At 44.5% G+C, this 25,820-nt stretch overlaps 2 protein-coding genes across 7 annotated transcripts in view; one reads left to right on the top strand and one right to left on the bottom strand.

The window, feature by feature from the left end:
• LOC118120114 (abl interactor 2-like) overlaps positions 1-25,820 on the bottom strand; it is an 882,953-nt gene that overhangs the window by 53,423 nt on the left and 803,710 nt on the right. The gene's annotated exons all lie outside the window — the stretch shown is intronic.
• Positions 2,700-25,475, top strand: itgav (integrin, alpha V). The gene is made up of 32 exons (XM_035174425.2): positions 2,700-3,153; positions 5,020-5,150; positions 9,430-9,521; positions 9,847-9,961; positions 10,375-10,436; positions 10,938-10,986; positions 12,972-13,094; positions 13,184-13,228; positions 13,938-13,981; positions 14,577-14,633; positions 14,839-14,891; positions 15,093-15,168; positions 15,403-15,532; positions 15,628-15,725; positions 16,242-16,335; positions 16,482-16,527; positions 16,808-16,915; positions 17,060-17,115; positions 17,208-17,362; positions 17,603-17,740; positions 17,857-17,924; positions 18,018-18,162; positions 18,525-18,617; positions 18,883-18,962; positions 20,646-20,726; positions 20,849-20,954; positions 21,188-21,346; positions 21,704-21,835; positions 22,112-22,225; positions 22,457-22,564; positions 22,661-22,780; positions 23,458-25,475. Exons 1-32 carry the CDS (start codon positions 2,987-2,989, stop codon positions 23,548-23,550), a joined length of 3,138 nt encoding a protein of 1,045 aa, XP_035030316.1. The 5' UTR covers positions 2,700-2,986; the 3' UTR covers positions 23,551-25,475.

Below are 25,820 nucleotides of genomic sequence, written 5' to 3'. Positions count from 1 at the left end.
ATTGAATGCAGCTGAATACTTGTACACAGGTTATACATACTAACTGAACAATTTAAGATTATACACAAAATATATGACAATCTTTTAAACTACATGGATTGTATCATTGTTAGGAATCCATGTTTGAAGGTGTTTAACCTGTGACACTGGTTTCACGTAACAAAGAGGTGGGACTCAAACACACGGAGCAGGTGGAGGAAAAGTTGTGTTAAATAACTGTATTTGTCTTAAAGAAAGGAAAGTGTGTTATAGTGGAATCACATTCAGCAGTAGAGGAAATCTGGTTAAATGTCCTGGACTGAGCTCCTGTCATCAGACTAACTGGTTTTATAACAGAGCATCATTACCTGAGCAACAGTTAGTTTATGTGACTTGAAGGACTCAGATCAATCCACCGTGTTCAGCCTCAAGACACGACATCGGGAAACACTCCGGACTCACAGGAGCTGACACAATATGAATGTTTCAGTTAAACTGACAGAAATCAGCTTTGTTATTAAACGTACTGAGAACTCGTGGCCGACCCGCTCTCCCTCCATGTTTCTATATGGAGTTGTACCGGAGGCAGTGGAGATCAGAGGTGCAGATTCCTCTGTGCTGTTCTGTTGTTTGTGGCTGTAACAGGATCAGCTCAGATGATCAGATGATCTTTTATTGTGTTGTGTGCTTCTGTCTCTGTGCAGCTTGAAGGTTGTCAATCAGTTGGTTGAATTGTGTTTTTCCACCTTACTTTCCCAAAATGTCCCCACTGCGTAAGGTCTTTCCTTCAAATGGTCCTCACTGAGATAGAAGTACACACACACACACTCACACAACCCCCCTCCGGTGAACCCACACATTCTTTGGTGCACACTTCATTGTAGCAGTGATTCAGTTCATGGCCAAATAAGATGAAAACCCCTCAGCCTGCTCTCAGTGTTTACCGCACGTGACGGATGCTGGATTCATAGCGTTCAGAGCCGGACGCTGATGTATTTGACAACAGAGCGTAACAGAGAACTTTTAGAACGTCTCCGGTTCAACAAGTACTTTTCTTATCATTTTCTCCGTTGACATTTCAGAAAATCCTCATAAAGATTTTCAACCCCAGAACCAGGTGGACCAGCTACAAGATGAATCCTAAACCATTAGGTTCTTTAAGAGTGAAGGAACTACACATCCCATAATCTACTGTGGATGATCTTTTCCAATGATTTCCTGCTTCTCCTTGAATTGAACCTTGTTTCTTTTCCTCATCCATTCGTAGCCGACTTGATTTTCAAGGTTGTGATAAACATTTCCATAGTGTTGTTCTTCTTCTAGACATCGTGAATAAAACGTGTTTTCCATAAACACAGTAGCTGTTGTACAGACTTGTGGTTTATGCAGGAGAATAAAACGTTGTTTCACGGTGTTGTAGCTTGTGGTGAGTCTGCCTCGGCTGGTTAAAATATTACGGTTGTTACTGAATATCTTGGAAAATGTATTTTACCTCCAGAACCACAATGTTGAGATCTGTTAGGATTTAAGTGAGATATATGACAGCTGAGACTAGAAAACAAGGAAGGTTTATTTATACAGAAGCTACATATACAGACAAAATAAAAGAATAAGAGGACATTACAATTAAATTATAACACACACCCACGCACATACACGCACATACACACGAACACACAGGACAGAATGAACTTCCCGTGTCAACAAGAGTCGTCAAGTCAAACATTGAAAGAAAACACAGGAAAATGACTCTACCTTCACAATAAAAGCATGAGATGTATAATATGATTATTCAATTTCATCTTTATATACAGTCACTGATCATCTTTATATACAGTCACTGATCATCTTTATATACAGTCACTGATCATCTTTATATACAGTCACTGATCATCTTTATATACAGTCACTGATCATCTTTATATACAGTCACTGATCATCTTTATATACAGTCACTGATCATCTTTATATACAGTCACTGATGGTCTTTATATACAGTCACTGATGGTCTTTATATACAGTCACTGATCGTCTTTATATACAGTCACTGATGATCTTTATATACAGTCACTTCTACAGTCAGTGATCTTTATATACAGTCACTGATCATCTTTATATACAGTCACTGATCATCTTTATATCAGTCACTGATTCTTTATATACAGTCAGTGATGGTCTTTATATACAGTCACTGATCCTCTTTATATACAGTCACTGATCCTCTTTATATACAGTCACTGATGGTCTTTATATACAGTCACTGATCCTCTTTATATACAGTCACTGATCCTCTTTATATACAGTCACTGATCATCTTTATATACAGTCACTGATCATCTTTATATACAGTCACTGATCCTCTTTATATACAGTCACTGATGGTCTTTATATACAGTCACTGATCGTCTTTATATACAGTCACTGATCATCTTTATATACAGTCACTGATGGTCTTTATATACAGTCACTGATGGTCTTTATATACAGTCACTGATCATCTTTATATACAGTCACTGATCATCTTTATATACAGTCACTGATCCTTTATAACAGTCACGATCGCTTTATATACAGTCACTGATCATCTTTATATACAGTCACTGATCATCTTTATATACAGTCACTGATCCTCTTTATATACAGTCACTGATCATATTGAAACTACGCTTCCGTCGTAGCAGACTTTTATTCTGAAAGGTATGAACCGGATGTGTGTCAGTATGTCTCTCACTGTGTCTCAGTGTCTCCTCCTCTGTCCTCGCCTCCTGTTTCCTCCTCTGTCCTCAGACTTTAGCAGCCGGACCGAGCTCCGCTCTCGGCCCCAGTGTTCGCTGTGACTCGGGTATCGAACACTTTACATGACGACGTGTTGTGTTTGTGACTCTGGAGGAGAGTTTCTAACAGGACGACATTTTAAACTAGTTCGAAGTGGGGACGCTAGCTAGCTATCTAAATAGCGAACTAACTAGACAACTAACTAGCTAACCAGTGACCGGAGCCTGTGGTCATGGCGGGCGGACTCTCAGCTCTCGCTCTGCTCGTCCTCGTCTGGGTTCGATTCCCCAGCTCCGGCTCGTTCAACCTGGACGTGGACAGTCCCTCCGTGTTCTCCGGCCCAGAGAGAAGCTACTTCGGCTTCTCAGTGGACTTCTTCAAGCCCCCCAGCAACCAGAGGTGAGACTGGAGAGGAGGAGGAGGAGGAGGAGGAGGAGGGTGAGGAGGGTGAGGAGGAAGAGGAGGGTGATGAGGTAGAGGAGGAGGGTGATGAGGAGGAGGGTGAGGAGGAGGAGGGCGATGAGGAAGAGGGTGATGATGAGGAAGAGGAGGAGGGTGATGAGGAGGAAGAGGAGGAGGGTGATGAGGAAGAGGGTGAGGAGGAGGAGGAGGGTGAGGAGGAGGAGGGCGATGAGGAAGAGGGTGATGAGGAGGAGGAGGAGGAGGAGGGTGAGGAGGAGGGTGATGAGGAGGAGGGTGAGGAGGAGGAGGGGAGGAGGAGGAGGGCGATGAGGAAGAGGGTGATGAGGAGGAGGAAGAGGAGGAGGGTGAGGAGGAGGAGGAGGAGGAGGAGGAGGAGGAGGGTGATGAGGAAGAGGGTGATGAGGAGGAGGAGGGTGATGAGGAGGAAGAGGGCGATGAGGAAGAGGGTGATGATGAGGAAGAGGAGGAGGGTGATGAGGAGGAAGAGGGCGATGAGGAAGAGGAGGGTGATGAGGAAGAGGGTGATGAGGAGGAAGAGGGCGATGAGGAAGAGGGTGATGATGAGGAAGAGGAGGAGGGTGATGAGGAGGAAGAGGGCGATGAGGAAGAGGGTGATGATGAGGAAGAGGAAGAGGGCGATGAGGAAGAGGAGGGCGATGAGGAAGAGGGTGATGAGGAGGAGGAGGGTGATGAGGAGGAAGAGGGGGATGAGGAAGAGGGTGATGATGAGGAAGAGGAGGAGGGGATGAGGAGGAAGAGGGCGATGAGGAAGAGGAGGGTGATGAGGAAGAAGAGGGTGATGAGGAGGAAGAGGGCGATGAGGAAGAAGAGGGTGATGAGGAGGAAGAGGGTGATGAGGTAGAGGAGGAGGGTGATGAGGAGGAAGAGGAGGGTGATGGACATGTTCAGCTTTTGTCTTTGATTGTGATGGTGAAGACGATGATGAGGAAGATGATGATGATGAGGAGAATGAGCAACACTAAGTTGTTGAGGCTCGAGCAGCAGCGTGAGGAAGATGTTGGTGATGATGGACATGTACAGCTTGTGTCTTTGATTGTGACGGTGAAGACGATGATGAGGAAGATGATGAGCAACACTAAGTTGTTGAGGTTCGAGCAGCAGCGTGAGGAAGATGTTGGTTGAGGGAGCAGGAGCAGAGAGGAGGGTTCCTCTGGCCTGGAGCCACATGAAGGACATTCAGACTTGATCAGTCACTGTCTGGTTTCTGTCCTGTTCCTGTTTCCTGCTGTTTGAGTCCAGAGATAAGAGACAGGAAACACATGACTGGTCCCAGCTCTGCCTGGACGGAGACATTTTGACTTTATACTCAGTCTCTGGTTGGACTGAGACATCAGCTGATTGGTTTCTGGGTTGGGACAATGTACTCATAACTAATTCTTTATTAGGAGTCGTCCTAATCAAGTTATTTTGTCCCTGATGATGATGATGATGATGATGATGATCCCGTGAAGGAGTCTGACCCCAGATCTTTCAACATGGATGAAGTTTACAGATGATCTCGTACACCGTGTTGTATGTGACTGGTTTAAAGATATAAAGCTTTTATTCCTTTGTCTTTTTGACAAGATATGAATGAAGTTTCCTTTTGGAGCTTCTTGTCCTCGTCACAGGTTCAGACGTCTCTCTCTGTTATTTCTTAACAGCTTGTGCTAATGCTAATGATGGTTTTTCCCTCATGATAATTAGAGCAGGAAAGGGTAAACACATTCATGTTCTATGACTAATCTCTTTTTCTAACAGTGATAAACATGCCATAGAAGGTGTCTTTTCTGTGGGATCTTGTCCTCTGAAGGTTAATCACATGACTTCCTGTCCCCTCAGGTCGGACGTTCTGATTGGAGCACCTCGGGCCAACACGACGGCCTCCAGCAGCAGCGTGGTGGAGCGAGGAGCGGTGTACAGCTGCCCCTGGAGCTCCTCATCCTGCCACCAGCTGCTGTTCGACAGCTCAGGTATTAAACATTTATCTTCAGCTCAAGTTGGATGACGTCCTCAGAACACCGCAGCTTTGACTCATTCAGACCTGAGGGGCCGAAAGAAAACCCTCCCAAACCTCAGCGTGTTTGAAAACTACCTGAAGGTTTTCTGAAGAACTCTCAGCCTCTGAAGCAGATTGAGACATGAGATTAAAGAAAACATGTGATAGCCTGAACATTTGAACCATTGTCTTTTTACTAAACTTCATTAACGTTGATTAAAAGAAACCAAAAAGCAGCGAACTCCCTGAGACCCTCCTCCTCTTCCTCATGTGCCTCGCAGACTGTTCCCACTGCAAACCTTACTGCCCAATTCAGACTTTTCTTTATGTAGCTGTTCACATCATCTTGTAAAATGTGGCCAGTATCAGACTCCAATGTGAACTGGGCCTGATGGGACCTGCATGTGCAAAATGACAACAAGTCGTCAAAGACCATGTCATTGCTACAGAGCGCTGGTCGCCTGTTTAATCAAAGTTTATTAATATTACCAATCTGTCTAAATCTGACCTAAACACTTACTTTACTGTGAAGCCGATAAGTCGAACAGCTAACCGTTCCACAGACCGATTTCTGGAAGTAGTAGATAGATACTACTAAAGGGGTGAGTTATGAAAGCTGTGGGTTATGTCTGTCCTCAGAAACTTGGCTTCAGTGTTTCATCAGATTAGAAGTGTTGAAATACAACCACTGTCCACGCCCAGTGAGACACTGATAAACCAGCAGTGACTGGCTTTGTTTACTCCTGAACCAGTGAGTGTTAACCAGCACAGCTGTTCTCCCACAACGTCCATGTTTCTGTTCAGTCTTTTAGTGATGCTGCTGCACTGGACGGCAAACACTTTTTTATTATATATTATATATTTATATATATACTATATGTTTTTATTTATGGCAGAGCTTTTACTGTTACAAGAAAACGACCACAGCTGGTCTGAGAGCAGTTGTGGTTGTATGGCGTCCATCTTAACCACGAGGCCACCAGGCTGTTTGTTGTTATGATCTTTTTAATGACTCCACACATCTGACCCAGGCTGTAAACATGTGATCTGTTTTGTACAGTCTGCCGGACGCTGTCTGTCTTTTACACATGTGCTGGTTCCCAGTTATCCCACATATCCTGCTGTGTGACCACAGCTTTCAACTGAGAAACAGTTATTCACACTCTTGTTTCTTGTCACACAGGAAACAGAAGGAAACTGTGAAAATATCAGGAAACATACAAAAATAAAAAATGCTCATTCCTCCAACGTTTCAAATCTCCAGTGAAACAGACGTCACATGTTTGATTCCTCATAGTCATGTCTGTCTAGTAGATGGACGAACTGTCGTGGAGGTTTATTCGTTGTTTGCAGCAGCGAACAGCTCTTAACATGCGTCACGCCCCATTTTGTCCACAATAAGTGAGGACTTCTCACCACCTTCACCTATACATAAAAGTGTGTGTGTGTGTGTTTGCACGAGTGCCTGTGTTGGTTTGCATTAATCTGTGTGTAATCACGTGTTCAGTCGTGTTCTTGCTTGTGTTCTATATGTGGAAATAAAAGGAAGGCGACTCATTGATGTGTGTGGACTCGTTTTAAATGTCCTTGTAGGGACTTTAAAGTGAATACACACCGAGGTTCTTCCTGTTTAGACTTGAGTTTATGTTCAGTCCATGTTTGTGAGCGTCTCCAAGAAAGTAAGTATTTTCATGTCCCCAGAAGTGACCTGTTAAAACTAATAAACCCTCTTAACTGTGCAGTAGAAATGTTCCTCCGGTGTTGAAGTTGGTATTTTTAAGCTAAAAGTTTCTGTCAGTCAAGGAACCACAATAAATAATGAAAGCACTGAAATTATGTTATAAATCAAGAAATACTAAAATCTGACATGTTTCTTCATCAGTAGACACATAAAACATATAGATCCTTAAGATTCTAAATATAGAAACTTGAACTTACATTCCTTACTCTCCATAAGTTATTTGAAATACGTATGGAGTTTTTTTGTTTTGGAGTTTTCTCTGCTCCTCTCCTGCAGCTCTCAGTTTTATCAACATGTTTTTCACAGCACGTAATGAAAAGTAATGACTTCATGACGAGCTGCAACATGAGGTAGAAGTCAGAGTCCTCGACCTTCTGCTGCAAAAAGAATGAAGGTTTTCTTTATTATAGTTTTCATTTGAGATTGATTTAAACAGGAGCATGAAAACAAAGATCTGCCACAGCCGCCAGTGGGACGACCATTAAACAATAAATAGCATGATAACCCTCAGTCTGAGTAAATGAAGGAACAACAGTTAATCTTTACAATCACAGAACACAGAACACATTCCTGAATGTGTCCAGACGTGAGAGGCTGAGCTGAGCCTCAGTATCCTGCAGCAGAGCGAGCTGACATGGTCTGTGACTGGAAAAGAAAAAGTTCTCTCACTAGTTTCTCCTCTAAAGTAGTCGTGTAGTTTGTAACTCACTTTGAATCACTTCAGAAACATTCTCAGTCAGTGAGGATCCCGTCTCCACCTCAGAACACTGGACGTGTTCCTCACATGTTCCTCACATGTTCCTCACAGGTTCTGCAGGTTCTCTTTGTGAGAACAAATGTCTGAGTCAGTGTCTCTGGACATTTTCTTGAACTTTTCCTGCAGCCTCCTGGTAAAATATCTGGAAAATGTCAGAGTGAGTCCAGCAGGAAAATGTGTGTGTGTTTGTGTATCTGTGTGTGTGTGTGTGTGTGTGTGTGTGTGTGTGTGTGTGTGTGTGTGTGTGTGTGTGTGTGTGTGTGTGTGTGTGTGTGTGTGTGTGTGTGTGTGTGTGTGTGTGTGTGTGTGTGTGTGTTTCCACCACAATAGAGACCTTTGTTATTGATTTGACCTGCGTGATCGCTGGCTAAAGCTTTACAGGACCTAAAACAGAATTAACTGGAATCTTGTGTGTGTGTGTGTGTGTGTGTGTGTGTGTGTGTGTGTGTGTGTGTGTGTGTGACTGACTCAGTGTTTTGTTTTCCTGTGGTTTTTCGTACAGAAAGTGACTCGTCTGCTCACGGTGCTGTTTTAAAATTTGAAGTATTGTTTTTATTTTGCAGCAGGAAGTGAGTGGAACACAGATTAAAGTTGTTAAACAATCAGTCAAATAAATGAGCAGCAGTTGAATCAACAATGAAAACAGTTGTTAGTAGAGAATAATCGCTCATCAATCGTAATCGAGGTAAAACTTTGACGTGGTAAAGATCTCCATGGTAACAGCGAGCTCCACCAATCAGGGACATCTCTACTACACTTGAGAATTGTGGGTAGTGTCGTACTTTCCCTTGACATCGTGAACAAAACCAAATAAAAACCTATCATTCAGACTTGTGGCTTCTACAGGAGAATATAATATGGTTTCACAGCCACCTTGTGGTGAGTGTAGCTCAGATAGTTGATATATTATGGCTGATAAATACAATCTCTGTTCAGAACATGAATCTTACTTCCAGAACCACGCTGATGAGCTCTATACTCCTCATGTGTGGCTGCCTCAGCACCATCATCACAGATTCAGGAGAGAAGCTGGATTTTCCCCCACGATGGGAAACTCCCAAACACTTCCTCAGTGTGTGTTCATCAACACATGTGACTCTTATTCTATTTACTTTTATCTTTCAATGTCTTTTACTGCATTTTCATTTATTAAGTTTCTCATAAACTTCAGATTGTCTTCCATTGAGTTTTGTTCTATCGTCAGTTTTACTCTTTATATCTCGAGTTAAACTTCTTAACTCTTCTGTTGCTCGTTCGTTGGCTGAGATTGAAAAAGCTCCTGTTTTCCAATGGGACTCAGGTCTGTTCCCTGTGTTTCTGTGACACATGCACAGGACAGGATTTACAGGATCCTCTGTGAACTGTGTTAATCTCTAACTGGGATTCATTTAGCTGTTACAGGAAGATGGATTTAGAGTAACTCAAATACTAAAAACAAATTACTATCTCATACTGTTGGGACATCGAACCAGTCCCCAAAACCTGAGGTACTGTCCACATGTGCCTTCATTCCAATGTAAAATTACTATAAACTGGCAAAAGTCCAAACTATATAGATAAATGTAATTATCTAAATATCGATATTTGACGCCAGCGTGTCGCTCATTTTATCCCATGAGTCAGGATGACAATATATCGCTGTATCGATATCTTGTCTCTGATGTGACGGATCTGATGTTGCTGCAGGTCCAAGAGGATCTGACCAATGAGGTTCTCTGAGGTCGCAGATAGTAACGAGGCTCTCGCTCTTTGCAGATGACAGGATCAACAAAGACGGTGCTCAGATGGAGTTTAAGTCCAAGCAGTGGTTCGGTGCCTCGGTCCGATCCGATGGAGAGCACATCCTGGTAAGAAAATTCAATTCTCTGAAAGCTCACAGGTACGGACGAAACAGAACAGTACCACAGGAAATCATGGGGGGGCAGTGTTGCCAATAGTTAAGGCCCAAAGACACAAGGAAGAAATTTCCACAGTGGCCGAACTTTTTGAGGAGGAGACTTTAATGGTTTTTTTCATGTTCAGATTTTATAAGGCTTTCATTTAAGACCCTGCTCTCTCACTCCAATATGCTTGTGCTCAGACTTGCTGCGCTGCAGCTCTTCTCCTCACACTGACGCTGCTCCTCTGTGCACATTAATCATGTTATTTATGGGATGTGTGTGTGTTTTCCAGGCCTGTGCTCCTCTGTACCAGTGGTCGACCTTCGGCGTCTCTGAGCGGGAGCCGGTGGGAACGTGTTACCTGAAGAAAGGAGGAACAGTGGTGGAGTACTCGCCCTGCAGATCAAGTTCGTTCCTCTCCTCTGCTCGTCCTCTTCGTCTGTCTTCCGTTCATGTGAACGCATGTCAGAGGTGTTGCAAGTTTAATCAGCAGCAGTGTTTTACTGCCCCCTGTGGTTGAAACTAACCGTCAAACCACTGGAGGTCAGCAAAAACCAGAATCTATATCCCTTTTCCACAAAGGCAGTTCAGAGCTGGTGCCTGAGGTCGATGGTTAGAGAGCGACACCAACACTTTGCTGGTCTAGAACCAAGAACCACTTAGGTCATCTCATCTGATAGACGTGAAGTTAAATCAATCATTTGTAGTCGTTGTGTTTGTTAGATGTTGACAGGTCCTCACCGAATATCTGTAATAATGGTTTCTCATCGATCGGATTCTCTTTGTTATTGATGATAAAATGTGTGAAATCTCTGTCCAGAGGCCAACTCACCAGAGGGGCAGGGCTTCTGCCAGGCCGGCTTCAGCGTGGACTTCCTGAAGGTCGGTATCCAAGACGAACTCAGAACACCTCATCTCCTCCGTCAAGGAGCTTTTAGTTTGTGTGTTTGTCTGTTAGTTTGCAGAAAGTGTTCTCACATCAGCTGACTTTTTACTGAGGGGCCGAGAGTGTCCTCGCTCAGACATTTGCGTTCTGACATTCTGCCCCTCTGGACATGTTCCTCACATGTTCCTCACATGTTCTGCAGGTTCTCTATGTGAGAACAAATGTCTGAGTCAGTGTCTCTGGACATGTTCTGGATCTTCTCCTGCAGCCTCCTGGTAAAATGTGTGTAACATGTCAGTGAGTCCATGTGAGGACACAGCAGGACAATGTGTGGAAGCTTCCCAGAGAGCGAGTGGACGTGTTGATGAGGTTTCTAACACGTGACGGACGTGAAACTGGAAGAACACAAAGATCTCAGGATGAAGAAGAGGAGCTGTACACGTAGAAGACGAAGACGTCCACTTGGAAAATGTCCTTATGTCTTTTTGTGATTTCAGAATAACAACAGAGTGGTGGTGGGAGGACCTGGCAGCTTCTACTGGCAGGGTGAGTTCTTCTCTGGTGTGTGTGTGTGTGTGTGTGTGTGTGTGTGTGTGTGTGTGTGTGTGTGTGTGTGTGTGTGTGTGTGTGTGTGTGTGTGTGTGTGTGTGTGTGTGTGTGTGTGTGTGTGTGTGGTGTGTGCATCACTCCACCCTAAGAGTTTAATGAGCAGGTGAGGCTTGTGTGTGTCAGCAGTGTGTTGTAACCCATGTTTGTCTACTCGTCTGACATTAGAGGGTGTGACACAGTTTAGTGAGTCGGTCACATACGTTTGCTCCCTCCCTCTTTGCCTGGGGTGTGTGAGCTAATTATTGTTTCCTGTCGGGTCAACACTTTACAATTACACACACACACACACACACACACACAGCTCTGTTCCTGATTAGACAGCTGTTAACTCTGTGGCTCCTTTAATTACAAGTTGTGTGTTTTTCTGAAGTTCATTGTCTTGTAAACAAACTTGTATAAAATCATATCTTCTGCTGCCTGTGTTCTTTCAGTCTCTTAACGTCTCTTTCAGTCTCTTAATGTCTCTTAACGTCTCTTTCAGTCTCTTAACGTCTCTTTCAGTCTCTTTCAGTCTCTTTCAGTCTCTTTCAGTCTCTTTCAGTCTCTTAACGTCTCTTTCAGTCTCTTTCAGTCTCTTAACGTCTCTTTCAGTCTCTTTCCGTCTCTTTCAGTCTCTTAACGTCTCTTTCAGTCTCTTTCAGTCTCTTAACGTCTCTTAACGTCTCTTTCAGTCTCTTAACGTCTCTTTCAGTCTCTTTCAGTCTCTTAACGTCTCTTAACGTCTCTTTCAGTCTCTTAACGTCTCTTTCAGTCTCTTAACGTCTCTTTCAGTCTCTTAACGCCTCTTTCAGTCTCTTAACGCCTCTTAACGCCTCTTTCAGTCTCTTAATGTCTCTTTCAGTCTCTTTCAGTCTCTTTCAGTCTCTTAACGTCTCTTTCAGTCTCTTTCTGTCTCTTAACGCTCCTTTCAGTCTCTTTCAGTCTCTTTCAGTCTCTTAACGTCTCTTAACGTCTCTTTCAGTCTCTTAACGTCTCTTTCAGTCTCTTAATGTCTCTTTCAGTCTCTTAATGTCTCTTTCAGTCTCTTTCAGTCTCTTAACGTCTCTTTCAGTCTCTTTCAGTCTCTTTCAGTCTCTTAACGTCTCTTTCAGTCTCTTTCAGTCTCTTTCAGTCTCTTAATGTCTCTTAAGTCTCTTTCAGTCTCTTAACGTCTCTTTCAGTCTCTTAACGTCTCTTAACGTCTCTTTCAGTCTCTTAACGTCTCTTTCAGTCTCTTAACGCTCTTTCAGTCTCTTTAAGTCTCTTTCAGTCTCTTAACGTCTCTTTCAGTCTCTTTCAGTCTCTTAACGTCTCTTTCAGTCTCTTAACGCTTCTAACGTCTCTTTCAGTCTCTTAACGTCTCTTTCAGTCTCTTTCAGTCTCTTAACGTCTCTTTCAGTCTCTTAACGCCTCTTTCAGTCTCTTAACGTCTCTTTCAGTCTCTTAATGTCTCTTTCAGTCTCTTAACGTCTCTTTCTGTCTCTTTCAGTCTCTTAATGTCTCTTTCAGTCTCTTAACGTCTCTTTCAGTCTCTTAAGTTCTCTAAGTTCTCCTCTGGGCGTCTCTTCTCAGTTCTTCTTTATTTATTTTTTTGTTCTCTTGTGCTCATTTCTCTTCTCCTCCTCTCTTCTCTCCATCTTCTCCTCTGGTTCGTCCTGGTTCTGTTTTTGTCCTCTCTCCTCATTTCGCTCCTTGTTGTTTTCGGGTTGTTTGTTTCCTCCCTAATAACAGCTGAATAGATTTCCAGAGGAATTGGTGGAAAGATGTTTTAATGGGTCAGAGAATAAGTCAGAAATCAGACATGTTTAGAGGACTGATATTGAAGTAAATGGGAGCGTTAGTGAAGGTATGAACTCTACTGGGAGACATTTTGTTCTCAGTGTTCATCTTTTAATTTTCTTCTTCTTTTCTCTTCTCTAACGTTCTACTCCTCCCCTTTTCAGGTCAGCTGATTTCGGATGACGTCTCTGAGATTTTTACCCGGTTTGACAAGGAGTACATCACCAAGTATGGAAACACCCTCACCACCAAGTCCGCTGGGGCTCAGTACGACGACAGTTACCTTGGTAACCATGCACTCACATCTTTCATTCGTTATCTACATTGCGTGGTGATGTAATTGGATGAGTAATGACGTCGTCTGACTGCCCACCAGGTTACTCTGTGACAATCGGAGACTTCAATGACGATGGAAAGGAAGGTAAGGCTGAGATGAGTGGGACTTATTTCAGTTTTAGTGCAACATTAGGTAACTGTTACTGAGCAACAGCGCCCCCTGCAGTGTCCACGTGATGAAGTGGTTTTCATGTGTAGAAAAAACAAAGTGAATCAATGTGTTGTGTGTCGTCCCACTGCATATTACCCATGATCCTCTGCTTCCTGAACCAAAAGAGCTGCTGCTCTAACAAATCCACCAAACTCTGTTCAGAACTCTTCATGTTTCAAAGTTTCCTGCTGAATATTGGAGATAAACTCTGGTTGTTAATAACTTCAGAGTCTTTTGAACTGATCTCAGTTCAGCTTCACTCTTCAGCTGCAGCTGGTTGTGACAGTTGAAGCTGACTCTCAGTCAGTTCTTCTCACAGGAGATGGAACCCACTCAGCAGAGTCACAGAGAACAGACGTTCAGGGAGAGAAGGAGGAAACTTTCTCATGTTCACACTCACACATCAGACTCACTCTCATCCAGCTGCTGCTTCAGGTAGAACAGTTGCTCAGTGTTGCTTTAACTAACGTCAGTAGATCAACGCAGCTCTGAAGAAGAATTCCTCCGTGAATCCACCTCTGCATTTGTTTTCTGTTTTAAATCTTGCATGTGAACACAATGAGGTGGAGCTGCAACTTTAATCAATGAACTATTAATATATTAGTATTAATCAAACCATGACTGCCTGTCCTCACTTCTGTAGACTATGTGACCGGAGTACCTCGGGGAGACAAGGCTCTGGGTTATGTAAGTGTTTAACACACACACACACTTGTCTCTCTATAGTTGTGAAGACACTCGTTGACATAATGCATCCTCTGACCCTAACCATCACAAATAAATGCCTAAATCTATTTCTAACCCTCAAACCAAGTCTTAACCCTCAGACAGTCCATTAAAGGGGGTCAGAAAGTGAGGACCGGCCAAAATGTCCTCACAAAGTCAAAATGTCCCCACAATGATGGTGTTGGACTAAAACTGACCCTCATAAATATAGAAAGACATGCTCCCACACGTATGGCGTCTGACACAAATATGATATGTGGCCCATCTGCTGCTTTCAGACATGTTCGTGAAATGTTCTGGAGGTTCTAAATGTGAGAACACGTCGCAGTCAGTTGCTTTGGACATTTTTTTATCCTGCAGCTTCCTAGTAAAACACATTTCACATGTTCCTGTTGTCGTGAACGAGTCTGACCCCGACAATCTCCTTCTGCTTCTTTAGATGTGAAACACAAACTGTGGTAATATTTCACTACTGTGGTGAACAAGCTGCATTGTGATTGGTCAGATGCTGACAGGAGAACATGTACAGCTGGACTGAAACAGGTTTATGTTTCAGGTGAACATCTTCAACGGCCTCAACATGGAGTCCATGGTGAACTTCACAGGAACGCAGGTGAGCTGCAGGACTCACTTCTGCCGCAGGCCGGCGTCAGCGCCTTTCATTAAGATATTGTGTTTGTGATTTTAACAATGGGACAAGTGGGAGGGGTTAAGGCTGCTGCACACTTGAGGATAATCGGTCGATTCGCCTCTTCCAACAATCACGGGGTGTCCCGACCAGAGAAATAACTGGGCTCCTCCTCTACTCTGTCTTGTAGATGGCTGCTTACTTTGGACATTCAGTCGCTGCGACTGATGTTAATAATGACGGGTAAGTCTATGTCTGTACATTGACTGAGTAAAAGTACTTCATGTAATTAGAGTATTACAGTAAAAGTACACTAGCTCGTCGTGACATGCTGTGTTAACGACACACGTGTGCCAGCTGTAGCAAAGTCAGTGTCACGTGTCATGAAACACGACCGTGCTCTGAAGGAAATGACGCTGATCTTCCTTCATGTCTGTCGCTCAGTTTGGTCGACCTGTTGGTCGGAGCTCCTCTCTTCATGGACAGAGGCTCAGATGGAAAACTCAAGGAGGTGGGACAGGTAAGGAAACACACATTTGGCATTTTCCTGCTTCACAGGAGGGGGTGGAGACCAAACACTGAGCTCAAACAGTTTTTATATGTTCTGTATTTTGTTGTTGTTTTAACCTGCTGGGGTCTTAAACTGTGTGTGTGTGTGTGTGTGTGTGTGTGTGTGTGTGTGTGTGTGTGTGTGTGTGTGTGTGTGTGTGTGTGTGTGTGTGTGTGTGTGTGTGTGTGTGTGTGTGTCCTCCAGGTGTCTGTTTACCTGGGGCGAGGTGGCTTTTCCTTCCACCCACCCCAGCTGCTGACGGGGTCACAAGTCTACGCCAGATACGGCTCTGCCATCGTAGCCCTGGGAGACCTGAACTTGGACGGATACAAAGGTAATAGATGCCACACACACACACACACACACACACACACACACACACACCAGACCCTGAGCTCGATGTCTCCTGACACTCACGTCTCTTTCCAGATGTGGCCATCTCTTCTCCTTATGGAGGTCCCGACCACAATGGCTTGGTCTACATCCACAATGGCCGCCTTCAAGGGCCCGACCCGTCACCTTCCCAGGTAAGTCCAACATCTGAACCAGATTGGACTTTTACTCACATTAGTTGCTCAAGCGACCGAACTGTGAAAATGAAGATATTCATGAATCCATGAAGCCTTGTTTTCTCCTGTGGCGCCACCATCGGGTCACATTTGACTTTGTCCAACACTGATTTTAATGACTACCTGTGTATTCACTGAGGTTCCACTGGACGCTGAGACATTAGTGTTCACAGACGTTTTTCACAGAGGTGCCTGTAAACAAAGGTTATAACTGTATCCTGGTGTCGCGTCACAATGTGAATAAAGTTAACCTGAAAAAACCCAAACACGATATCACCTCAGTGACCAGTCGTTCTGTTCTTCATCGTGTCACATGATCTTGACGTAGACAAATTCTGGACTGTAAATGAATGTGAACTTTAAAGGTTTTACCCAAACTGCTCTTTGTCTGTAGCAGGCAGCACTTTGTGTTCGTCTTCAAGAACCCAGAACCGAACCTCTAAAGGACGATGTGTGTTGTGTCTCCTCTCTCAGGTCCTGCAGGGGAAATGGGCGTCCAGCTACATGCCTGCTAGCTTTGGATACTCCATGACTGGAAACACTGACATAGACGAGAATGGATATCCAGGTATGCACACACGCACACACACACACACACACACACACACACACACACACACACACACACACACACACACACACACACACACACACAACACACACACTGAGAGGCACAGCAGGAATGAAATGAACATCTGTGTCTTTTTCTTCCAGATTTAATAGTGGGAGTGTTTGGAGCAGACAAAGCTGTTTTATACAGGTAAACAGAACTCACAGTGTGTGTGTGTGTGTGTGTGTGTGTGTGCGTGTGCGTGTGCACCCCTGCTGGGTTTGTGATGCTGCTGATGTATTCTCAGGAGTTTAACGAGCGAGGCCACCTCTGATTTCAAAGAGCTGCTGCTGTCGTTCATTTTTCTCCCGCTGACTTTATAGAAGCTGTGGATGAATTTAACTGATTTAAGCTGCTGACGTTTTCATCCTGTTGTATTACACGGCGAGTTGAAAAGAAGTGTGTGTGTGTGTTTTCATTGGTTCATCAGAGCCCGTCCTGTGATCAGTGTGAACGCCACGTTGGACATTACACCTCAGATCATCAACCCAGAGGAGAAGACCTGCACACTTCCTGGAAGCACCACGCTCGTGTCCTGGTGAGTTCTCACCTGTTTGACCTCGTCCTCTCGCAGTGACATTGACTCACACGTTGTCACAAACCACAGGAGCGTGTTTCACCGTAGACCTGATAGAAACGAGCAGTGTGTGTGTGCGGGGTTGTGACTGTGTGTGTTTTGCAGTTTTAAGGTGAAGTACTGTTTGAAGGCCAGCGGCCGTGGAGCTCCAGATACTCTCAGTGAGTAAAACACAAAAGATCCTTCAGTTACCAGCTTATTATCATCATCTTCTCCCTTCATCCCCTTTTTCTGTTCTAATCCTCGCTTCCAGAGTTTCAAGTAGACCTCATTGTGGATCGTCTGAAGCAGAAGGAGGCGACGAAGCGCGTGTTCTTTCTGCACAGTCGGACCTTTCAGTACTCCAAGAACATGACGGTGTTAAACGGGAAAGTTCAAGCCTGCGAGGAGCAGTACGTCTTCCTCAGGGTAAAGAACAACGCAAATGACACGAACTCTGAACGCAGACTAATGAAAATGGCTTTTAGAGATATGAGCAAAATAAATGATAAATACAGTGTTGAATATACACGAACATACATCTCCATGTTATCTTCAGACACACATCTGTTGTCTGGAGATCAACATGAACCAGTCGCTGCTCAATGCAGCTTTCTTATCTAATAAAGCGTTTCTTATCTTATTTATCTTAACGTCTTTGTCTCTCAGGACGATCGTGAGTTTCGAGATAAGATCACTCCCATCTCTGTAGCGATGGAATACAATCTGGACTACCAGCAGGCGGCGGACAACACCGGACTGCTGCCCATCCTCGACATTTCGACCCCTTCCAACGTCACCAAGCAGGTAACACCGGCGTGTGAGGGTGTGGTCGTCTGGGTGTTCATCATCCAACCACCGATCTCCTCCGCTGCTGTTTGTGTCTTTTCTCTCTGCTCTGATCCTTCCTTTCTTCCTCCCAGGCTCACATCCTCTTGGACTGTGGAGACGACAACATCTGTAAACCAGACCTGAAGTTGACAGTGAAGAGGTGGGGCTCTCTGTTCATTCCTTCAGTCCGCAGCGTTTCATCTCACTGATTTCTCTTGTCGTCATTTTGTTGTTTAACGTTTTGTCGTCGCAGCGACCGTGAGCAGATCTACATTGGCGATGACAACGCACTGACCCTAATGGTCAGTGCTGAGAATCAGGGAGAGGGTGCCTACGAGGCCGAGCTCCACGTCTACCCTCCGCAGCAGGCCGACTTCACCGGGGTCGTCCGCAGTCTGGTACCGTCCCTTTATACGTTTTATAAACACAGTGCAACAGGATAAACGCATACGAGTGTGGAGCATGTGGTCGACTGAGACCAGCGGTCGCACCTGACCAGGACGACGATGGAGTAAACCTCCACCCCTGGAGGAAGCTCATCCTATATAATGTTTACATCCATGTGTTTCACCATCGTTGATGAGGTGGTGTGAGAGCAAGGAAGCAGTAACTCCAACCAAACACTGACACCAAGCACGCAGCTGTGTGGTCCTCACTCTACACATCCTGCACAGTCTCTGGATCTCGCCCAGTGTGGACCCCTCAGATGAATGTGTGGTGGAACCTTGTGCGATGCTGACAGTTGTGTGTTTATTTACAGACTCTCTCCAGGCTGTCCTGTGCTTACAAGAAGGAAAACCAGACCAAGATGGTGGTGTGTGACCTGGGCAACCCCATGAAGGGAGGAACCAAGGTCAGTGACCACATCACTGTACCCGTGGGCGTGCTCATGATGCATTCTGGGTGTTTGAGGTTCCACCCTGAAGCTGTTGTGGGAAGTTGGTGGAGCAGATTTTAGTTGACAATAAATTCAAATATAAGGGAAAACAAAGGAATGTGTCTTTAGTGTTTCTGATATATAACCACTCATAATAAGACACTCCTCCACACCACCTATTTTAGTCTCCTTCTGCTTTCTGATTGGTCCTTTGCTGTCTCTTTTTCCTGTGATTGGCCAGGTGCTGGCAGAGTTGAGGTTCAGCGTGCACCAACTGTCGGAGGAGGACACGTCTGTCAGGTTTGACCTGCAGATAGTCAGGTACGGTCCTGTCAGTTGTCTGTCTTAGTCCAGCACTCACTTGTTGTATGAGAGGATCAGAACCTGAACAAGCATAACGACATAATGTGAGGATGACGTCATCTCCTGAAATCTAAATAACCTCCTGAAATGATCCAGTGAGAAACCAGAGAAACCAGAGTGAGCAGCAGTTCATGTAGAATCATGATCCAGTGTCACAGTGATCCAGTAACTTCTGTTCATCACTGAGTTCACTGCAAACAGGAGATCAGTCAATCAAGTCAAGAAAGAACAGGAGCTGATCACAGTCAATTCAGCTGCTTTTATTTTGAAAGACCAGGAGCTGATCACAGTCAATTCAGCTGCTTTTATTTTGAAAGACCGCAGTTTGAAAACTCTGTGGTTGTGTTTTAATCTGGACGAACAGAAAGTCAGACGTTTGTAAACGATGACACGTTCTCTTCCTGATTGGTTCTCATCAGTCACATGACTCGACTACCAGCGGTGAACACAAAGCGTCGCTAACACTTCCTGTCAGTAACACTTCCTGTCAGTTACAGTTCCACCTCGTCGTCCCTGCTCTGACTCTTCACCTTCACTGCTCCTCCTTCAGAGGAGTTTCTGTTACTAAGCAACCAACTGCAGAGACAATCTACTTCCTGTTTACATCACATGACCGGTGTATTTGAAAAGTCATGTGACATGTGTCGGATTATTTCTGATCCGGACTGAAAACACATCAGTGTGGTTGTTGTCTGGGTGAAATCCAGAGACAGAAAATGTGTGTTTACATTCCATCACACGTTGATGTGCGCGTCCTCTAAGTCGTCATCAGCGATACGTTGTTTATTTGCTGTGATGACAACGTGCTCCGCTGAGCAGCTTGTAAACAGTCGTCACGTCAGCTGAGCTGTTTTTCACCCAGAGCTCGTTGGTAATCCCAAAAGCCCTGGAACAGCAGGAAGCAGCCGTCTCTCTACATTCCTCTGTGTGTTTGTACTTCTGTGGGACAGAGCGGGGGGGTAGAAGTATGTTAATGATAGGTTTCAATAGTCTTAGTCACCCACAGTCCTCAGCTCTGTGTTAGTGAAAGTCCGTTTTTTAAGCTTTGAGCGTATAAACCCAGAACTACAACGACAATCTGTAACAGCCTTTCTGAATCACAGCTCAGTCAAAACCGAACACACACACAAAACACATTTTTAACATTTTGATGTCACCTTCCTGAGGATATCATCCTTGTGCAGCGCAGACCATTGAAAAGAATGGATTTCAGAAGGTGGCTGTCGTTGTGTATCCGAACCATCGCTCTGAATCGTCTCACAGAGTTCTTAGTCGGACTATGATCAGTTTATCAGGAAGCTGGCTACATGTGTGAGGGAACTAAAATCAAATGTGTCTCTAACGTGATTCTTTTTGAACTGAATCTGAAGCAGTGACTTTTTAATTTAAAGCTCTGTACTGTGTAAAATACTTAGTCTGTATTTGAACCAATGCGACTCTTTCTGTTTATAATATTACAAGTACAACCAGAGGAGCGTCTGTTTTCTCTATCAGGTCAAAGGCTGCTTCTTACAAAGCAGCAACAGAAAGCAACATCCATCTGTTCTTGTATCTGTCATATACATGTTTTTTTATGTTTCTTTATTGTTCAGTTTTTTATTTTGCAGCAATAATTAAAGGATATGTGTGTTTCTTCTTCAGCTCGAACCAGTACAACAACACCAGCCCTCGAGCCTCCAGCGTCACCAAGCTGGCTGTCCTCGCCAGAGTGTCCATCAGAGGGTAAAACACCGTCACAAGACAATTCGAGCAGTCACACAACTGGAGTAGTTTGTGTTTTTCACGTGTGTGTGTGTGTGTGTGTGTGTGTGTGTGTGTGTGTGTGTGTGTGTGGGTCTTCCTAGGTCGTCGTCCCCTGGTCAGGTGCTGCTTCCTATCGCAAACTGGAAACCTAAAGACCCTCCTGTGGATGGAGACGACATCGGACCAGAGATATTACACGTCTATGAGGTACACACACTATATCTGGATATAAAGGAGTCAGTCTCCGCCTGTTTTTACATCATCAAATAACTGATTCAAACCAAACTGATCAGAAACACTTTAACAAACATCAGTGAGATAAGAACGAACAGAAATGACAGAAACATCTTTTACAAACGTTTATTTAACGTCAGTGCACGATCCCAGTCTCAGTTGTGTTTGTCGGTTGTTGGTTCGCATTAACTCTACTGGACCCTCAGCTCTTGAACAGTGGACCCAGCACCATCAGTAAAGCGGCTCTGGAGGTCCAGTGGCCGTACCAGTTCAGGAACGGTTCTCTGCTCTACATCCAAAGATTTGAGACGGATGGACCCATCAACTGCACCAGCGACATCGAGATCAACCCGCTCAACGTGTCGGTGAGAAACACTCGCGCTGCATACGTGCACGTTTAAATGATGATGCACACAGAACCTGCTGCAGTGCATTGTTCAACTGGTGGAGCAACAAAACCCACGACCATCAGTGTATCAGGCCCCAGAGGAAAACACAGGCCCAGCGCCCGACCCTCATTCAAACCAAACTTCTGTTCACCTGATTGGTCCAAACAAAATGTACTGTTGATCAAAAACTACAGATTTCTGCAGGTTTGAAAATAAAATTTAAAAATAACCCAGCTTCAGATTTAACACAGTTCTGATGAGTTTCAACGATCACATGTTGGTATAGATTGAAGCTTTATAGATAATTGAATATATATATTGTGTGTGTGTCAGAACCCGTTGACCTCAGAGAAGAACATCAGCGGAATCCCGCCCAGAGAGCGAGAGACGGAGGGAAGAAACAGAAACCATGTTCGCAAGAGAGACCTGGAGTCCAGAGACTCACAGACTGATGTGCAGATACTGGTACACACACACACACACACACACACACACACGCACACGCACACGCACACACACACCATCAAGACTTATTTCATTATGACTCAATTATTTAACAATTTAATGTTTGTGTGTGTGTCTCTGTGTGTCTCTGTGTGTCTCTGTGTGTGTCTCTGTGTGTCTCTGTGTGTGTGTGTGTTGTTGTGTGTGTCTCTGTGTGTGCTCTGTGTGTCTCTGTGTGTGTCTCTGTGTGTCTCTGTGTGTGTGTCTGTGTCTCTGTGTGTGTCTGTGTGTGTGCAGGACTGCTCCTCAGCAGCCTGTCTGAGGCTGAAGTGTCAGGTGGGCCGTCTGGAGAGGAAGAAGTACGCCATCCTCTCCATCTACTCCCGACTGGGTGTCAAAAACCTCCTCAGGGTGAAGAAACACACAACACAACTCTTGTCTCAGATTTCTTGGAATAGTTCATTTGCACAACAGAGTTTGATCAAAGTCTGTTTCCTGAAAACAATAAGTCGTAGATATCAGTAGAGTTTGATATTTGAATTGAAACAAAGGAGCTACTTCAGAGGACCCAGGTCAGTTCCTCAAGGTTTGATCTTTGTGACTGAAGAACGTTTGTCAGACTGACGTTGTTTTTCTTTTCAGACTGAGAATCAGAATCGTTCGTACGAGGTTCGAGCTACAGCCTCTTTCAGTGTCATCGAGATGCCGTACAAGAACCTGGTGTCTGAGCTACCGTCCAACAGCACCACTGTGAGACACACACAGACACACACAGACACACACAGCAGCTAAAGGACAAACACCTGGAGGGCTTGAGTCTTCCCAGGTAACTGAGTGTGTTTCCAGGTGACGGTGTCGGTGATTTGGGTGGCAGAACCTCCTCAGTCCGTCCCAGCATGGGTGGTGGCTCTGGCCGTGCTGGCAGGTCTGCTGCTGCTGGCCCTGCTCATCTTCATCATGTACAAGGTGAGGAACAATCTGACCATCTGGGATCCTCTGTTAATGTCTGAACCACCGGACTCTGGTTCCTCCAGAGGGGAGCGTTCGTAGAACTGGAACTTTGATCAACTCAAACATTCAGTCAAACAGAAACGTTCTTATAAGAACTGAAAAGAGCTGGTAGACCAGGTCTCTGTGGGACCAGGTCTCTGTGGGACCAGGTCTCTGTGGGACCAGGTCTCTGTTGGACCAGGTCTCTGTGGGACCAGGCCTCTGTGGGACCAGGTGTCTGTGGGACCAGGTCTCTGTTGGACCAGATCTCTGTTGGACCAGGTCTCTGTGGGACCAGGTGTCTGTGGGACCAGAGCAGGTCTCTGTGGGACCAGAGCAGGTCTCTGTGGGACCAGACCCCCTCCTGCAGGACTCCTGGTCCTTGTTGTCTCTGAGGACACGTCCTCATGTTGGCGTGCTTGGCTCGTTGTCCTGCTGCAGGAGGAGTCTGGACCAATCAGAGGCCTCCTGATCCGACAGTGATGAAACATCTCCAGTCGTTTATTTGATTATTTCTCATCTGTTTTATTTTTCAGTTTCCACCGATTCTTTCTTTATGAAACAGAAACGATTACTTACATGTATTTATTTCCAGAGAAATGTTTCCCCCCCCAACACTAAACATGTGATCGTCTCTGTCTTCTTCTCCTCAGCTGGGTTTCTTCAAGAGAGTCCGCCCCCCCCAGGACGACTGCACTGAGAAGGAGCAGCTGCAGCCAGAGGAGAACGGCAACACTGACGCCTAGTGGTCAAACTCTGTAAATACTGGACAAAGGTCCAGGAGAGAATCAGGGTAAAAGGCTGTTGAGAGAATTTCACTGTATTCGCCGAGTGGCAGATAATGGTACTGGGTTAGGTTTCCATAGGGATTTAGTTTTTTGTTGTGTTTGTGCCAAACGTCCTGGTCCCAGATGAACTCCTCTCAGCTCCAGAAACATGGTTTCAGATCAGAAGATCAGATCCTGAGAATCCTGAGTCCTCAAGCTGCACGTCTGTCATCGACATTCAGGAAGGATTCTCTGATTCTCTGGTGACCTGGTGTCCACTAACCTTTAACCTTCTCTGTGGACATGTTCATCTCAGGGGATCCAAACATCTAGAGGAGCAAACATTTCTCTGGAGATCTGAGGACTTCATCTGCACCTCGTGGCTTGGCCTGATATTTAATTTGCACTTTTTTTCCAAACTCAAGACGATGATTGAGCTGCTTGTGTTTGTTGCCCTGAAAGTCCAGAGCTGCTGATTCAGAAGGACAACTCTGAGCTCCTCGGTGTTTTAAGACCTGGACTCAGACCTCAATCGACTGAGAGATAAATCCATCATCAGAAAATCTATTAAAATGTAATAATGCCGTGTGTCAAAGTGTCTCAGCAGCAACATGAGATCATCAGCAGCAGTTTTCACGTCTCTGGATCAAGATTCTTTAGTTTAAAGTGCGTCAGTAATATATCGTCCTCTAGTTTTTCCTGTGTGTGTAACTTCTCCTGTCAGAGCTTCGCTGCTGCGGCTTTCTCACTTTATTTAGTTTTTAATACAGGACAGTGATGATGAGGGATGATTGACAGGAGGCGGTCCGGCCCCTCTCAACACCAAACTGGCAAAGTTTGGTTTTTGTGAGGAGTCATCAGAAAAGTGACTATTTTAATAAACGACCTTCAGCCTCTTAAATCAGAGGTTTTAATGAATTCCTTGATTCAGATTCATTTACGTTGGAAATAATCGTTTATCGCTGCCAAACGTTTGGAAACGTCATGACAACAGGAAGTGAGGTGGGCGGGGTTTAACTAATAGTTACTTACAGTTTTTAGTTTAGCACTGATTTTAAAATAGTATTTTTCTGAATATGTCTGCGGCTCTGCTCAGAACGACATCGACTGAAAACAGCTGGTTATTTAACGTGTGTCTGAGTGTGTGTGTGAAAGTATTAGAAAGAAAACACAAACTTTGCTATAACTTCACCCATATTGGGTTCAAATAATGAACTAATGTTTAAAGTTGTTCATAAGAAGAACATATAAGAATAAGAATCAGTCCACAGGAACATTAGTGTTTTAGTTTCAGCAGCAGAAAGAAACGAGGCATTAAAGTGAACTCCCAGAATTCCTCCGGAGACCGAACCTGACGTCGGAGTTTCACTTCCTGTCTGTTGAACTCTGAGTGGAATCTGCTGTCTCCACTGGAGGAAATGGATTTTCTGTTTTAGACTAACGAGCTTTGCAGAGATGACGTTTTATTGTGTTAGATGGAAACAGGTTTATCTTGACTTTACTGCACTGATCTAACTTTAAACAGGTTCTAAGGACGTCTGGGTTTATTCCTTTTCGTTCTGACGAACTGACCGGACTGGACTTCACTCAACAGATTCTTCTTTTATAGTATTTTTCTGCCTTATTTGATTTACTCACTGTTGATGACCTGAGGCTTTTTACAAAAGATTGAGCAACAAGCTGAGGGTTGAGGTTTGAGAAGTGACTGAACGTGTTGATGTGAGTCGGATCTGCAGCGTCTCTTTCTACTCTTTTATATTTAACACCACTGTTTCTCTTCCTCTGCCGTGACAACATGTTTTAGGGGTTTTTTGATGTATCTATTCTTTCACCTAGAGACTAAAATAACTTTGACACAGATGATTTCACCTTTAGAATGAAATAAACTGATTTGTTCACGTTTGGCTCGGTGTTACGTCTCGTCTTGTTAACTGTGCTTCTTTAACTCGATGATACATTCACACCACGGACCGTCTGACTCGCCCCCTGGTGGCTGATGGTTGCTCTGCTTCAGAATCTGTAGCTGAGACGAGGAGGTTCAGACCAAATAAATCTGTTTATAAATAAAGACGAAGACACGTCTCCACTTCCTCCAGAAAAGATATCTCAGACACGAACGCTGCCATCTTGTGGTGATGATGTCATTTCACCAGTCATTGAATATGACTTATTAAAACCAAACCCCAGAAACACTAAGAGTCTGCTAACATGGAGGAGGAGGGGTTGTGACCTATACTGCAGCCAGCCAC

This window comes from Hippoglossus stenolepis, chromosome 13 (assembly GCF_022539355.2).
Source record: "Hippoglossus stenolepis isolate QCI-W04-F060 chromosome 13, HSTE1.2, whole genome shotgun sequence".
Classification (NCBI taxonomy): domain Eukaryota; kingdom Metazoa; phylum Chordata; class Actinopteri; order Pleuronectiformes; family Pleuronectidae; genus Hippoglossus; species Hippoglossus stenolepis.
The sequence above is the reverse complement of the archived record's forward strand: the minus strand, read 5'-3'. Positions and strand labels throughout refer to the sequence as shown.